General features: G+C 27.4%; 1 protein-coding gene across 6 annotated transcripts; it reads left to right on the top strand.

The window, feature by feature from the left end:
- Positions 1 to 587: 587 nt before the first annotated feature.
- LOC107163228 (uncharacterized) lies at positions 588 to 16,973 on the top strand. Of its 6 annotated transcripts, XM_089220537.1 has the most exons (27): positions 815 to 1,162; positions 1,499 to 1,548; positions 3,294 to 3,442; positions 3,538 to 3,620; positions 6,552 to 6,626; positions 6,710 to 7,016; positions 7,129 to 7,416; positions 7,479 to 7,708; positions 7,784 to 7,966; positions 8,043 to 8,191; positions 8,260 to 8,522; positions 8,596 to 8,725; positions 8,790 to 9,159; positions 9,368 to 9,473; positions 9,540 to 9,657; positions 9,724 to 9,809; positions 11,304 to 11,416; positions 11,477 to 11,541; positions 11,729 to 11,816; positions 12,079 to 12,140; positions 12,201 to 12,294; positions 12,368 to 12,508; positions 13,448 to 13,557; positions 13,624 to 13,694; positions 13,760 to 14,644; positions 14,714 to 15,143; positions 15,213 to 16,973. In XM_089220537.1, exons 3-27 carry the CDS (start codon positions 3,322 to 3,324, stop codon positions 16,135 to 16,137), a joined length of 5,493 nt encoding a protein of 1,830 aa, XP_089076663.1. In that variant the 5' UTR covers positions 815 to 1,162; positions 1,499 to 1,548; positions 3,294 to 3,321; the 3' UTR covers positions 16,138 to 16,973. The 6 variants fall into 6 exon arrangements, with proteins under 6 accessions (XP_015366018.2, XP_015366017.2, XP_089076663.1 ...); XM_015510532.2 differs by lacking the exons at positions 815 to 1,162; positions 1,499 to 1,548 and adding an exon at positions 588 to 757; XM_015510531.2 differs by lacking the exons at positions 815 to 1,162; positions 1,499 to 1,548 and adding an exon at positions 588 to 774.
- The last annotated feature ends 991 nt before the right edge of the window (positions 16,974 to 17,964 follow it).

Here is a 17,964-nt window from a genome sequence, read left to right as displayed (position 1 = left end):
GTCTTTTTTGAATTTAGAGGTTGATGGAAACCTTCTTTGGAAGTTGACTGCAAGAAATCATTTATACATTTTGAATACTAAGAATTTAAAAATATTAATAATAGGTATTGAAGTTTAAAACTTAGTTAAAAATGTAAGACAGTCGTTTTCAAGTAAATTTTATGACAAATTCAAATATGTTATTGCTGTAAGCGATATTGTATGAATTATGCATGCGCATGTAAGGAATTTTATAATTAATAATCAGTCGCTAAACTTCTGATCACTTACTCTACACACATTCACAAAGCCCGCTGCACATTGCACTTTTTCCTTATTACATAAAAATTGGTTAAAATTACTTAAAAATTGCCTATATTGAACTCCTTAAAAATTGTAAGAATCGAATCCGATAAAAAATAATAGGTGCGTCGAGTGTGTTCTCGTATGCTTAAAAATATAACAATATGATATATTTATATGTCATTGTATTTATATCTGATGGTTCAATGTTCATTGTTCATCTGTATTCTATGTCTGTATGTGTAATCGTAACTCAGAAAAACATGTTTATTTAGATCATCTGATCATTTCTCGTGATAACTGATAAGCCGTTCTCTGATTCCAATACGAATTACAAGGTTTGACTAAATAAAATGACAATATTTGAATTGTTTGACCGTGAAAATTATAAATCCAAAACGTTACGGAATTTCGTTGCCAACATAACTGCTGTCAACACATGAGCCGCGCTTCACGAGGTCAATAATTGAAAGAAGTAAGAAATTGTTAGAAGTGAGTACCCGACACTCGTGTATGGTGTCGTACAAACATTCGGGGGGTACTCGGCGTCGTCGTGTCACTAGTCAGTAGCTCACTGCTGTCTACTAGCAGGCAGCAGCCGACAGTCAGTGCCAGCTCCTCTCGCACCTCACTCCGGTGACGCCTAGTGACAAGTGCTAAGTGCACTCCATCACTCTCGTACTTGGTCACTCCCGTGTTCGTTTTCGGTACTTTACTACGGAAGATCTTGAAAGGTTCTTCGAGCGAGAACTTCTCACCAAGAAAACGATTACTTGCAACAATTGAAGGTTGAGCATCACGAAACTCGATTTCCACCCGGCACATTGCCACATTGGTTGCTAGTGGTCGAATTGGACTCCGGATCGATTTCCTCGCATAGGTGAAAGATTACTTGTTTAAATTTTCAAAAATATTTTAATAGTAATTTCGACTGTTTTAAAAACCAAACTGGGAGTAGTTGGACCATCAGAAAATTATAATTGACATTTACAATATTGTATAGGTACATTTTTCTAAAGTTGTGTTGGCTTATCTGCTACGGTGTTCCCCATTCTAAACAGATTTGTTTGTTTACATCTTATAGTCTAATATGTTTCTTATTTTGTCAATTAATTTGCTACTAGGTATTACAAACTGGTATTACATAAGACAGTGGTTTGTTATTGGTTGATAAACAAATAATTTCCTTTGATGTTAATCAAATTTTGTCGATTAGGTTTTTTGTTGGACACTTGGACCAGTGTAATGCACACTAATAATATGAAGGTAATATTTCGAAAAATTTAATATCCAAACAATTTTTGTGTTGTAATATTTTAATATCTAAGTATGGAATTTTTTTCTTGTTTACCATCTAAAAATACTATTCATACAATTTATTATGTACAATCTATTTAGTTTTGTTAAATCAGTACCTATTATTATTATTTTTTCAACTAATTAACAATTTCGTTTAAGTGCGTCATCTAGAATGGTGATTATAATTGGTGTTCATTTGTAGTTTATGTACCTAACATTTACATACTCTTAACTCATAAAGTCATAAGGTACTGATTATAATATAACAAGGCTACACTTACATTAATTATAAACAGAGGTAGTTGACTTATATAATTTTTTCACTATACAATACCTATTATTGAATTTTGTTTTACATAATATATTTGTCTACAGTATTCTTAAATGTTAGTTCGTTTAAAATATTCTAAAGAAGTTTTTGTATCAAATTTCTATAAAAAATGTTGGATTATAACTTCAATGATAATTGACAGTCTTCCGACTGTTATTATAAACATTATTTATACAATTTGTATCCTGTACAATGTACCTACATAGAACAACTAGTAAATTAGATGTATAAACAAAACAAAAATTAGGTGGAGGTTTAAAAAATGTGGAAACCTTTATTTGAAACATACTATATTGAAGCCAACAGGTACCTTTTTAGGTTGGATGGGAACAATAGCCTAAAATTCTAAAAGTATTTTCTAGGAAAATATTAGTCTTGAAGTGAAACTTAACTTTTTAATTTAAAATTATAGGTGATATTATCGTTTAATTTGTTCTACTGCATATGTATTATGTAAATAATGCTTGTACAATCAAATATTTTGTTCAAGTAGAGATTATACAAAAAAAAAAGTAGGCTTTGTTATAATATTCTTATATTGTATGACATGTTTATAGGTTAGCTAATCATAATACAACTATTTTTCTTTGCTTCTTTTACAATGAATACATATTAACCACAATAAATCAATGACTCTTTGTCCTGAATGTTCCTTGGGCATTCCATTATAATATGATGCTATACATTATAAACATTTCACCTTAGTATAAATTCTATACTGTTGACTATGATAAAGAATATCAAATTGTTAAATTATACTTTTTTTATAAATGATTCTTTTAATTATATATTTTGCTGATAAAATCAATTAGTTTAAAATTGTAAGATAGGATTATATTCCATTCAATAACTATATTCATCATTGCAGTTAAGATAAAATTCAAACAGATTGTTTCATTTGTATACCTATTATACTAATGATACATATTTTGTTTACTTATTTAAAACTAAATAATAATTTCTGTTGTTTTTTTTAATGTATAATATATACATATAAAGATTGACCTATGTTAGAGTATGCAGTTACTATCCTTATATGGATTTGAATTACTACCTATACTCTTCACTTGGTATATTTAATAAACCTTGAGTATACTTTTTAGAATAATTTTTTTGAATAATAATAGTTTATATTTTAATGCTTTAAAAATTGAGTTATATAAAATTAAAATATAAATGAAATAAACATATAAGCTTTAGACCATGAAATCATCTTGTCCTTGAAATAGCATAGGTACATTATTTACAGAAATATGTATAACAAAAATACATTTTGTAATGTAACTATAAATTATAAATAACAATATGGTTTTTACTGCTCAAATTAATCATTAAAGTATATATTATATATTTAAATTAATTAAATATTTTTGTGTTTCAGTTAAAACACTATTTTATAGTTATGAGATATGACACTTCCAGTTTCCAGCTATGAAGAGCTGTTAGAAACAGTGCGCAGTCTTAATCAAGAAACCAAACAACTTCAAAGGCAATTAAATACACCATTATTAGCTCAACATTTACCTCCAGGTATAATTTATTATTTAAATAGATAATAGTGACTTAAGAAAAAAAAATTCCAAAGACATTACATTGATACATTTCTTAAAACTTAATGTACTTAGTAGATTTAAACGGAGGAATGCCATCAAGAAATATGTCTTCAAAAATGACTCTCTCCCTAGAAAACAAAACTAGTACTGAACAGGTAAAAAATGTTTAGTTTTATTTATTTAATTTATAGTAGTACACAAATTATTTAGTTTGACTTGTTTTATGTAAGAATGTTTAACAAGGTGATTTAGTTCAGAAGTTTCCAAACTATAATATTGTTGAGAAGCCGTGAGAAGCTTTGAAACAATTTTATATTTGTTTTAATTTATTATATTTATATAAAACTTATACTTTATGTTTAATTTCAATTATAACATGGTAAAGTATTTTCCATTTAACATTTGAGCTATGTACTTATATCTTTGAGTTAAGTTTTATCAATGATCATTATCCGCAATGTTAACAGCTTACAATACATGTATCAAGGACATTGTGAAACACTTTCCAAAATAGGTTATACTGTGAAAAGTTTGAGAATCTCTGATCTAGGTTTTTACAAATTGTCATCAACTGTTTCATTTAATGTTTAAGTCATATTTTCTAAAAAATCGTATAGGCTTGTCAGGAAATTACCATCATTAAAATAATACTTATATATTGTTTTTGATATTAATGCCATCATCCTAAACTCAGCCAACCATTAAATAACAATAAAAAATATTTTGTAGTGGGTGTTATACAGAAATCTGACATTCTGACAAATGAAATAACTTTTGTTCTAATCTATATTTAAAAAAAAATTTTTATATACAATTCATATACATTTGCGCTACATTTTTTATTTTTAACACTAAAAATAAAAACTTAAAAATTGATAAAAAAAAAATTCCGAAACATTTAATAAAAAATTATTTAAATCAAATAGCTGATTTTTTACAATTTTTTTAAATATCAATATTCTCATTATGTAAATTACGATTTAGTTTATGTTATAACATTATAATTTCAAAAAATATAATTTTTTTTTTAAATATTTTATATGAAATATGAACATTTTTAAATACCATGTGCACCTAGGCAAAATTATATTTTTTGAAATTATAATTTTTCTAACATCAACTAGATCGTAATTTACATAATGAGAATATTGATATTTAAAAAAATTGTAAAAAATCAGCTATTTGATTTAAATAATTATTTTTGCCATATAAATTTTTCTCAAAATAAGATTTACAAATTGGCTATATTAAATGTTTCGGGATTTTTTTTAATCAATTTTTAAGTTTTTATTTTTAGTGTTAAAAATAAAAAATGTAGCGCAAATGTATATGAATTGTATATAAAAAATTTTTTTTTTATATTGATTAGAACAAAAGTTATTTCATTTGTCAGCATGTCAGATCTCCGTGGGACACTGTATTTATACAGCCCTTTTATTTCACTCAGCATTAATTTTATTGTAAATGCATCTCAATCTTTAAAATTATATCAAATAAAAACAGCCTATTGTGATAATTCCATTTGAACCATCAATTAGTTATATCTGCTTTGTAACTCCAGCTATTTCTCAAATTAAACATATGCTATCTTTCAATCTTACTACTTATTAATTCATTATCAGTTTGATTTAATCCTGTAGAGCTATGGTTTACAACTAAGACTTCCATTCCCAGAATTAAATCGGTTGATTGAAAATGTTCTTAAATACCTGGAGTTACTATTAAACCTATCTGAGTAAATTATAATATTTTAAAGTTAAATTCCTAAGTTAATAACATATAACTGCTATACTCATTACTCCTATAGCACTACTGAGTCTATATAACACAACAAATCTTTTATTATTACTTTTAAATATTGTTGTTTTAGTAAACACTTAATTGTTGAAATTGTAAATAACATCTTAAAATAATTAAAAAAAACTTTCAACATTAGTCATATTAAGTAATTTTTGCATATTTTTTGTTTAATATTTTAAAACAATTTTGTATAATAAGAATAAAAAAAAAATTAATGTTTCACTTTGACATGAGTGTAATCTTCAAATTATATAACAACTAAAAATAATAAAAATATAAATTTAACCACCAAGCTCAACTATTTAATTATATCTATCACTTTTAGTTTTTCTAAAAACTAAATAATTTGTAATCACATATCAAGACCACTCTATTTTCTTTGGCTGTTAAAAAAGTATGGTCTTGTAAACAAAATAATTTATTATGCCAATGTTGTGAAAAACAAAAAGAAGTGTCTCTCTCTGGGGGTAAAATTCACCATAACCACACAGTACACACAGCTGATTGCCACTCCCCTTCAATTCACCCTAGTTACAATATTGATCACAATATAGAAAACTCTTATACGCAATATACCTTGACAGTCTACTGCAAATACTATTTTATGTCATTATTCATAACATTTTTTTACAACAGTTTTATTACATTAAAATAAAGTTATTGGATTTATTTTTATCATTTAAATTGTAGACTTGAAATAATGCATTCTGATCGGCAATCTAGACTTCCTGTTCGTTCATCCTCATCTTCTCGTTCTTATCGTGTACTTCCATCGTCTAGCTTAGATCATGTGAGGTCACTATCTAATCCTCCTAGAACTCGCTGGAGTACTACTACTAAAAATGATAATGAACATGTTCGAAATAATAATAATTATCAAATCTCAGAAAATCTTAGTTATGGTAAAAAAGATTATAGTGATGGACAAAATAATAATGCTTTATCAAGCAAGTAAGTTTGCAAAACTTTGTCTTTTAGTTAAAAATTTGCACAATTACAATTTAATTTATTTCAAATTATTTTCAATATTTTAATATTACTTCAGACATTCTATATCTAATACTCAATATCAGTATTTTTCACCATGTAATATTGAAGACAATAGACAAGCTAATAATCGGTCATTCACACAGCCATTTTATGATAATAAAAATAGTACTAAACATTCTTACAATAATAACAGTCACCTCAGGATCATAAATGAGGTTAGCACGAGAAGAATTGATTATAAAATAAAAGCATATTATATGGTATGTGCTTTGTTAATACATTTTATTTGTTTGTAGAATCAACATGTAGATAAAGAAAAAAGATCTATGGCTGAAGATAAAGAAGAAGATGAAGCTAAAATGTCTCCAGATGTAAGTTGAGAAGAATTAGCATGAAAAGACCTGAGACTATTTTGAATTTATATTTAAAAAAATTGCTGTTTTTTTTATTTAAGGGCTGTTTACCTACACCTCCTGGCACCTTAGCTGACAAAAAATTTAATATGTGGCATAGTGTAGGACCCACAAACTTGTCTTCTGACTCGTCTTTATTACGATCTCAAACTTCATCTTTAGAATGTGAAAAAGGTTTATCAATGAGATCTAGTAGCCAACAACAGTTAGGCGCTAAAGTAGAAATTGTTTATAATCTCTTGTCATTATTGGAAAACAACAATTCAATACAATCTTCATATCAGTCAGTCTCTGTTCTTTTGGCTATGAGCAAATCACCTGATTGTTGTGCAGCAATGAGACAAACTGGTAAAGTATTTTATAATTTAATTGCATTTTGTGTATTATAATAATGTACTTATAATTATTTGAATTAAAATGTTGTTAAAATATCTTAATTAACATTATATTATGTTGATAGGCTGTGTTCCATTGCTTGTGCAAATTGTCCATGATATGAATGCCGATATTGTAGTTCGTCACAATGCTAGCCAAGCATTGAAAAATATTGTAACTTTTAATCAAGATGAAAAACAAGGTCGTCGAGAGTCTCGTGTTTACAAGTTATTGGAAAGCATGAGAGAATACTGTGATACACCAGTTGTTGTACTTAAACAATTGGATATTAGCAAGCATCCCATCACTGCTATTGCAGCATTAATGAAGTTATCTTTTGACAGTCAACATCGATTTGCAATGTGTTTATTAGGTATATATTTAATGCATGTAATAATATATTTGAATAAGTAACATTTTTTTTTTTTTTTTAAGGTGCAATTTATACTGTTACTAGACTGATTCAAGTTGATCACGAAGTTCATGGCAGCGAATCAGATTTAGAATCTAATTCAGAATGTGTAACCCTAAGGCGATATGCTGGCATGGCTCTAACTAATTTAACGTTTGGTGATGCCAATACAAAAACACTTTTATGTTCTTTTAAACAATTCCTCAAAGTTTTAATATTACAGTTACAAATACAGTGTGAAGACCTTAGACAGGTATCATTGGAAAATAAATAAATATAAATGATATATATTTTACTGAATTGTGTATAACTCATGATTTTTTTATAGGTCACAGCAAGTGTTTTACGAAATTTATCATGGAGAGCTGATCCACATAGTAAAGAAATTTTGCGTGATATAGGTGCAGTTAAAGCGTTAATGGAAGCCTCAATGAAAGCAAATAAAGAAACAACAATGAAATCATTTTTGTCTGCTCTTTGGAATTTCTCAGCTCACTCACCTGAAAACAAAGTATGCTAAATAATACAATAATAGATGTATAAAATTGTTAAATATCTTAATACTGGATAATATTTTTTTTATGTAGGAAGAAATATGCAAAGTTGAAGGAGCTATTGAATTTCTGATTAAAACATTAAGTGGAACAAGTTCTTTTAAATCAGTTACAATAATAGAAAATGCTGGAGGAATATTGAGGAATATTTCATGTGTTATAGCATCTCATGAAGAATATCGGTAATTAATAATTATTTTATTCATAATATTAAATAATAATGTAATTTATTCTGTACATTTTTCAACAGTGATATTTTGAGACGTCATAATGTACTTGAAATGTTAATGCAACAGCTACAGTCTCCAAGTTTAACAATTGTGAGTAATGCATGTGGTACTATTTGGAATTTATCTGCACGTAATATTCGTGATCAAACAACAATGATAAATTTGGGAATTATACCTATGCTACGGTCACTAATTCATTCCAAACATAAGATGATTGCGACTGGATCGTCAGCTGCACTTAATAATCTTATGAATGCTATGCCTGCATATAATACGGATCAAGGTTTGCTAAAATGATAAAAATATTATACATAATAATATGAAAACAGATTTTGTATTATAATACTTTTATTTAGATCTGAATGTAAATCTTGAAGATAATTCAATTAAAAGTACTTCTGCTATTTCTAGCAATACATATTTAAAGAATTTTAATAAAGATATACAAACTATACAATCAGATGGTGATGATCTAAAAATTACTATGTATGTTGTTTTTGATTAGTATGTTTCAACTTGAAATTGATTTTGATTGATAATTTTATTTTAGGAAACCAAATTTAAATTTGGCTGAAATCTCACAGCAGTCTTATGATATTATTACAATTAACAAAAACAATATGACTTCTGAAATCGAAAATGAAAAATTTGAACCTTCTATAGTATGTTCTGAAGATTCTGTTCAGAGATTAGAAAATAATATCAGTTTTGAAGAGAAAGTCAAAAAATCTTCCAATGGATATGCTGAGACTTCACTAGATGAAGCAACTAACTATAGTTTGTTATGTGAGGATGATGATAATGGTGAAAAAGTATTAACCGGCGATACAACACAGACTTATTGTACTGAAGGTACTCCCTACAATTTTTCTAATGCAGCATCATATACAGATTTAAGAAAATGTGGCATGGATGACAAGGTAATTCAAGTAAAAACTATAATGTAGATAAAATATATATTTTAATATAATATATTTTTAAATTGTTAAACCTTAAGGTTTTAATTGAACCAATAATTAAACAAAGTATTAAATAAATAAATAATTAGTGTACAATATGACCACTGGTGAATTTATAACATCAAATATCTTTAGATTAACTTAATTTCTATTTTATATTTATTTTTAGAATCGTAATGAATCTCAAACTGAGCTTCCTGAACAAAGTATGACTGTACCCAATTCTGGAGGCGAAACACCAGATAGTGCGCAGCCTAAGAATGAATTAAAAGATGGTAAGAACTTGTATTATTGTATAAAAAAATGTTTTATAAAATGTTTGTTATTTTTATTAATTTTAGGTAAAATGGTGACTTTTGAAACACCTTTGATGTTCTCGAGAAGTAGTTCTATTGCTTCTCTCGGAAGTTGTGAACCACAAGAAGGTTATATTGGAAGTTCTGCTGTTAGTGAGTGCAGGTATGACTAAATTTTGTATTTTTATACTGGTCATCATTTATTTTTTAAATTTAATTTAATTTTTAGTCGCATCACTAGCGGCTTAGTTACCCCAAGTGAAATTCCAGATTCACCAACTCCAACGGTTCCGCCAAGTCCTCCATGTTTCAAAGGTAAGTTTAATGTCAATTTTTAAATTATTATTTTGTGAAGTTTGAAGCAAATTGGTGATAATATCATATCTTTAAGAGTATGCTACACCCCCATGAGTTGTTTCCGTCTTATAAGTGCGTAACATTGCAAAAACTGTTTCGCGCAGGAAAGAACCGAGAAAGCTACAGTTATAACTAAGAAACGACATTTCCACCACATAAAAAGGAGAATTTTGTCTGTGCAATATCGTTTTTATTTTTTCGATATCAGAACTACAAAAAAAGTTATTCATGCTTAAAAACCACAAAATTAATGTATTATAAAACATTAAGAATTTTTTTTGTATAAGTGATATCGAAAAAATAAAAACAATATTGCACAGGCAAAATTCTCCTTTTTATGTAGTGAAAATTTTGTTTCTTAGTTATAACTATGTTTCTCGGTTCTTTCCCGCGTGAAACAGATTTTGCAATGTTACGCACTTGTAAGACAGAGACAACACATGCGGGTGTAGCGTCCTCTTAAGTAAATTTATGTATTTTAAACCTCAATTATAAAAAAATGCTCTGTGTTTCCTTGTTTGAATTCTCCTTATTTTTATTGGTGTGTTCAGTATACCAACCAATGTTATAATTGTAATATTTTTTATACAGTAAAACCTCATTAAACCGGACTATAATAACTCGTAAACGTGTAGCTGGAGCTATAGACCAAATAAACATGAAAACAAATTCCACAAAGCTTGCTAAAATGCATGTTATCACAATTATTTCTAAAAAATATATTTACATATTTTCATTCACGTTATCCAGTTGTTAATTATATTATATACATTCTTAGATCCATAATATATACATGTTGTTTTGTTTAATTTTAACAATCTAGAGTGATCCTAAGTTGCTATAAAATTCAAAATGAATAATAAAATAATTTATAATAATTTATGAAGTTCCATCAATGGAAACCACTTTAAAACAAACCCCTGTCTCAGAATGTTGTGAATTTAGTTCATTTTATTTTATATAAATTCACAATATTATTGGTGCTTAATGCTAAACTCTTTAAAGTTGGTTATCTAGGTGGCTACATATACTACTATATTTTTACAACTATATATTGTTTTATATTTTGGAGTTGTTTTTATTAATTGGGTTATAGCAGGTTCTTAAATTAGGTCATATATTATTTCTTTATGATACTCCTAAAGCTAAAACTAATTAATTAGATTTAAATTTGAAGAAAATGTGATTTGATTACATAACTAAAGAAAAATTGAAATTTTTTTAATTTAATTGAAATTTTAATGAATTCTGATGTTATTCAATAGAATTAGTTTATATCTTACTCAATGTATTATTTAAAAATTATTCTGTAACTGGAGCTTTCTCCGTGAATGAAGAAAATAATAATAATAATAATAAATTAATAACTGTATTAATACTAAATAAGATTAAAATTTTCAGTAACAATGTAAAAGAATTAGTGATAATTAAAATTTGTGTTCATTGTTTAAGATGAAAGTGTTTTTGAAGATAGTGTGACTATTTTTAAAGAAGAAAAAATGCCTGGCAAAGGTTCAGAATGTACAAGCTTAAGTAGCTTGACCATTGATGACGATCTTCCTGGAGTAAGTGTTAAATAAATTGAAATAACTTGGATAATTTTGAGTTTTATTTGTTATTGTTAGACCAAATTACAATATATCCAAGGTCAAAATATGTTACCATCATTGAACGAAGAAAAAAATCCTATGTGAGAATACAATATTATTTTATTAAAAGTAGTTTTTATTTTAAGAATAAATAATTAAATTCTGAGTGTAGTATAAAAGAATTTATTGGTGCAATAATGATTTTTTTTGCATTTACAACCCTATACTAAAATATTATTAAGTAATATCAGTGATTTAAATTAATACAGTTAATTATAATTTGTATAGGAATGCATTGCATGACAAGCAATATGAATCTACATCTATTGATAAAACGTCAACATGTTTCCAGTTAAATCCTGACGGTTTTCTCGAAGTAAGTAAAAAAATGTTATGTAAAATAAAAGTGAAAAACTGTTTAGGAATTTTGAATATAATTTGAGTAATAACAACCATGAGTCCGTGAATAATTGATTTCTGTTAGAATTATTGATCTGTATGCAGTAAATAACTTTCACTTGAGTTTGCTGGTTCATTTGTGATGGGTCTTGTCTGAGTAAATAAGATTCATCACTTGTTACACCTTGTGAACATTTAAAATAATTATTAATTAATTATTATCGTGTTTTTTTTTCTAGTCACCACCTTCCGCATGCCCGTACTTCCAAAATAAAAATCCAGGATTTATACCTCATGCTAGGTTGGCATAAATAACTTACATAATCTTAATGTAATTGCTTAAAATGTTGCTTTTTTTTAGATCTAGACTTCCAGTAATGGTGCAAAGCAATAGCCAGGCAGTAGACAGATGCCCAGAATCTAGTTTTTCACAATACAAAATAACGGAAAATGAGGTATAACACAATAATTTATACTAAACAATTAAATAAAAAAAGGGGTTAGTTGTAATATTTTTGGTTTTGTTAGGGAGATGAAATAATTGGGTTCTGTACAGAAGGAACTCCAGCAAACATAAGTACAGCTACTTCACATTCTGATTTATCAATGATGACTCCTTCAGAAGATGGATCAGAAACCAATGTTATCCTTCGTCAATCAATGAAAATGGTAATTATTTATCGATTTAAATAGTATTTTAGATTAATAATTTTGTTTCATTCTTAATGTATCTCAATTCTCTGTATTTTAAACATTTCAACAATATTTCTTGAAAAAATAATATATTATATAACAATTATTATTGAAAGAATATTTGTGAATAACTTGGATATTTTTGTGTTATATAATCGAATAATCGTTTAGTCAGAGATTGAAACCAAGAACTGGCTCTAGATTTTTTAATTTAAAATATTATGTTTTCATCGATTAATGATGTTATTGTTTTACCTGTTATCATTTTTTGTGATAACTTATGTTTTTTTTCTTCAAAAACTATTTTTAACAAATTTTGAATATTAATAAAAAGGAGTGATTATTTTATTTTTAATTTTTATCACGATAAGCATGTTAACTATAGCATTTCACAGTGTCAGAATAAAAGAGGTATTGTGATAAGGTTAATTAAAAACTGTGATGTAAAAAAAAACTTAAATTTTTGTGTACATTGAGATATTTGTAGGTATGCAAGTATATTATAACACTGATACTTATCAAAAGTATGTAGCATTTTCAACCTATAACCTCACGTGTTGTTTCCAAAATCACTTTTACTAGCATGAGGTGTAATCACTTGCTAAAATAATTTTTTCTATACTCATTTTTATCAGTCATGTTATTGGAGGTCTTGAATGATATAAAAATTTAAGACACACGATAATAATGTTGTTGTTGTGCATGTTTAATTTGAATATATTTAATGTATGAGATGTTTAAATAATTTTTCAACATTTTCACATTGTTAATAATATACATAATACTTTAAAAATATTTTGACTGTAATTCTTTGAATTTTAAAATACTTTATAACTAGAATTTGATTGTTCTCTTATTTGACAAAATTAGTTTTTATGTTATACATTATACATTTTAAATTGTGATATTTTTTAGGTTGGCAAGAAACGTCTATATCAAGCAACGGCCAGACCTTTAGGAAATTTAAATCTTCAGTTTAATCAACCTTCTGCTATACCTACTTCAGTAAACATATCATTATCCAGGTATAATTACTATTATTCTTTAACATTAAATTTAAGACCTGTAATTTAATTAATCATGTTTTTCAGATCATTAGTATTAGATTCTCCTTCAACAGATTCACATGTGTCAAATTCAATTAATTCTTCTGAAATAGATGGTAAGTTTATTTTATTTCTTCATTTCATTCCATTTTATAATTTTTGAAACATTTCATATTTTTAGATCCTGTAACTGCTATTAATAAACGAATGTCAACTGATTCCATAGATAGTGAATTTTCATTGGATGACTCTGGTAAATGTGATAACAGAATACCACGATCTCATTCACTACATGATGCTGCCCGTACATTAAACAGTGAACCCATGTCTGAAGATGATGATGATGATGATGATGACAACAACGCTTTATTAGATCAATGTATAAATGCCGGTATTGAAAAAATAACAACTTTAAAAATTACTGATGAAGAAATGCCTGATGATGAACAACAAGAATTGTTAAATCAGTGTATAGATACAGGTATTAATAATTCAGCCATATCTAAAATGTCGGTTAAGAAAAGAATCAAAAAACCAGACAGTGATCTTACTGATGAACAACAGCTAGAGTTATTAGAATCGTGTATTGCTGCTGGAATTAGGAATAGCAAGAGAACATTTAAAAAGAATAGTGATGATTTGTCGGATAATGAACAAGTAGCTTTGTTAAATGAGTGCATTGAAGCAGGCATGACAAATATACAAAAAATTAAATCAAAAGAGACAAATGGTACACTTGAACAAAATGAAGAGGATTTATTAAATAGTTGTATTAGCCAAGGTATAAGAAACATTGAAAGAGGATCAACTCATAAAAAAAGAGAAATACCAGTGTTAAACAAATATAAAAAATCTTTTGGGCCCAAATCTGAAAGTGAAATTAGTGAGTCTACGAGTACAATTACACCAGGTGATATAATTGATGGGGTTATATATAAACATGATGAAAGTGATGAATCCACATGGAAAGATGATGAAACATTAACGTTTACTACTCTCACAAGCTCTTACTTAAGTGCAGAAGATTCTAAACCAAAATTTATAAAATTGGATAAAGGAGAAATGGGTAAAATATTAGATTTAACATTTTTTTTGTTAGTTAATGTTATGAACCATGTATTTTTGTTTCTTTTAGGTATCATATCTTCTATAGATTTTGAAGATACACATCTGGACGCAATTAAACCTCCTTCAGACATGGATAGTTTGTTATCCATGACAACAAGTGTTCAATCTAGTTGTGGTTTTGATAAAAAAAGAAAAACTTCTAATGATAGAAACGATTCACTGGGAAGTTGTATGAACATAGAGAATATTAACCCTCCATCATACATGGATGAAGTTACAGATTTTGAGATGGAAAACAGTATTACCAGTATATCAAGTATACGTTCTGAAATAGTTGACCAGTCGATTGGTGCTCAGTATTATACAGCTGTAGATGATTTAACTTTGGTGGATGATTTACCATCATCTGAAATGTCTTCAGATCCTAATCATTCAAGTCCAGCTCAAATAAGACGCCGGCTAACACCTAAACAAAAACGAAATATGAAGAAAGACAGGTAAATAAATAAAAATAAATGATTATTTAAAATAGTATGTAGTTATGAAGTTGTAATATATATTTCCAGGTATAATACCTATACAATAACTTCTGACGACAGCAGAGAAAACTCTATGGAGCCTGAAACCAGATCTTCACCTCTGAATGAATCAGACTCTCATTCTTCTGAAGATGCCATAAAAAAAAGATCACCAAAAGAAAAATTCCAAATTAAAAGATCATCTGAAAAGGATAGATTTCGTACTCGTACATTAGCTGATCTAGATTTAACCAATATTGTGCAAACCCGACCAAAAGATAATGATTTCACATCAAACATTGAAAACCGCGTTGATGAAAGTACCACATCAGATGGTACTGATGGCTATTCCACCGATGGGAATGAGTCAAATACTGGGGTTGCTTCAGCTAGAATTGTCAAGCCTTCTGAAGTGAAGGTTGTTAGAGGTAAGAAAAAATCACGGGGGTCTGGAATACCGATAGTAGCTCGAAGCAGTCCTCAACCATCTCCTACTACCTCTAAAAGTTCACAATCAACACCTATCAAAAAGCAGATTCCCCTTAAAAGACAAGGTACTTTTGTAAAAGAAGAATCTCGTATACCTACTCCGGGATCTACTGGCAAGAAACATACTAGTGTACCAAATCTGGTTAAGCCACCAGCAAATAAACAGTCTACTACAAGTATGCGATCTAGTGGCGTTCGTAATTCAGTTAGTAATAGTAGCTTAAAAAGTAGTGCTGATCAATGGGCTGGTAGCAACAGTAGTCTTCCGACTATGGTTGGAGTGGCCAAGACAAATAGCAATACTAGTTTAAATTCGAACATATCAGCAACAAGTTCGGGGTGCTCAGTTAGGACAACATCTGGTCAAAAAAAAGAAGTCACTAGTAAGATAGCAACCCTATGGAAGAAAATTGAAGATAATAAAAAGAAGGACATTAATGCCAAAGATAATCGTGTGTGGATCAGTCCTAACAATCGTGTTTAAAAAGTAGAAATTAGATAATATATTGTATTATCTTAATACGTTTTTTCCCAAATAATATTTTTTTCTCCTTTTTATATTTGTTATTTCTATAAGATACCAGTTATTGTTTTATAACTTAATTGGATAGCAATCATATTTTTCATCTTGTTACACATATTTTTTTTTATTAAATATAATTTTGTAATTTAAAAGTCATCATAGACTGGTAATCTTTACCTAATTGAATTAAGAGACTTAAAACAGTTTATTACTAACAAATTTCAATATTGCAGTGAATAGTCTATATTGTAAAAATTTGTCAAAATTAATTTTGACCTTTAAAACATAAAAATGATTACTAAATAACTTTATTTATATTGTTTAATTTAAAATTATTTTATAATTTTAGGTTTATTTGAGTGAGATTATTTATTTTGTTGTTTTTCTTATTCGTCATAGTTTAATTTAGATTTTTTTTCTTGAAAAAAAAAATTGAATTCCGTGTTATTATATAAGAATACAAATTGTCGTCTTTAAACTATCTAAATTTTGAAATTTTGAAATCTTTAATTATTTTTTTAGTTTGTACAAATATAGTTGAACAGATTGAATATTGAAATGTATTACAATTTTCATTGTTTCCAAAATAAAAGACATTTTTGAGACTGACGCAAGTTTAAAGTGTTTAACTTCAATTTTATCATTATTATTTTTATGTCAATAGTATTAAATATTTTTATATGATCGGCAGTACAGTATTGTATTATGTTAAGTGCAGAGTTACGCTTTGAAATGGATCAAATATCTAAATAATTTATAAATAAATGTTTTAGAATACAATTTTAGAATAACAAAAAGTTTTGTTTATTTTTTTGTGTGTGTTCCTAAGTATTATTATGATTAGTTAATTTTATTGTTCCTCGATAATTTGCCCTTCTGAACTCCATTACCCTATGCCTAACCTAATATTTTAAATTAGTGTATAATATATATTAGGTATATTCATATTCAGTCTTAAAAAAAAAACTATTAAATCAACATATTATGTCACAATATCAGAAGGTGAGCAACTCTTCCATGCTAGGAATACTGAATTATTTTCAATTCCAATCTCATAAATGGGGAAGTTGAAGCTCTTTGCATATTAGCTAGGGTTAATTTAATAGTTCCATGTGCTTACCTTCATAGGTTTTTTCCATTCTATGCGACTAACTATTTACACAAAACACCGGTCTTACAAATGTTACAGTTATCCAATGAGATCTGTTATTCCTAAAATATTTTGAATTCAACTTTTTTATATTGTTATCTACATAATTTCTTATATTGTTTTGACTACTTTAAGTACATATGTGTTGTGTTTTATAAATTATAAAGTACATTTGCTTTGTTTCATTAATTTATATAAATAAAGTAGTCAGTTTTTACATAAAAGTCAAAACTATCTACCTTCTACCTGAATAATAATGTATAAGTTATTGGTTGAAGTACCAGACTAAAAAACAATAATAGCTCTTAAGGGTAACTATTGGAGGATTGGATTGTAATTACTAGTTGATTAACCCTAAGAAGAAGAATATAAACACCTTTAATTTTATTATAATTGAATAATTGATCACATATTATAACTTTTGGTACAACAAATACAAGCCATAAGCTGATAACCAGCTTAATTGGCTATAAGCAAATTTCAAATGTTTCAAATATTAAATTATATTAATTTAATATATACATATGTACCTATTATTGTTTATTTAATATGGTACCTACTATAGAAGAATAGGTAATCGTTTTTTCAGAATTAGCACTCCCCTGATAGCCTAGACAGCTAAAAAATATTGTTGGACC

The sequence above is a fragment of the Diuraphis noxia genome, unplaced genomic scaffold (genome assembly GCF_037042655.1).
Source record: "Diuraphis noxia isolate RWA-SAM2 unplaced genomic scaffold, SU_Dnox_SAM2 contig0002, whole genome shotgun sequence".
Taxonomy (NCBI): Eukaryota; Metazoa; Arthropoda; class Insecta; order Hemiptera; family Aphididae; genus Diuraphis; species Diuraphis noxia.
The sequence above is the reverse complement of the archived record's forward strand: the minus strand, read 5'-3'. Positions and strand labels throughout refer to the sequence as shown.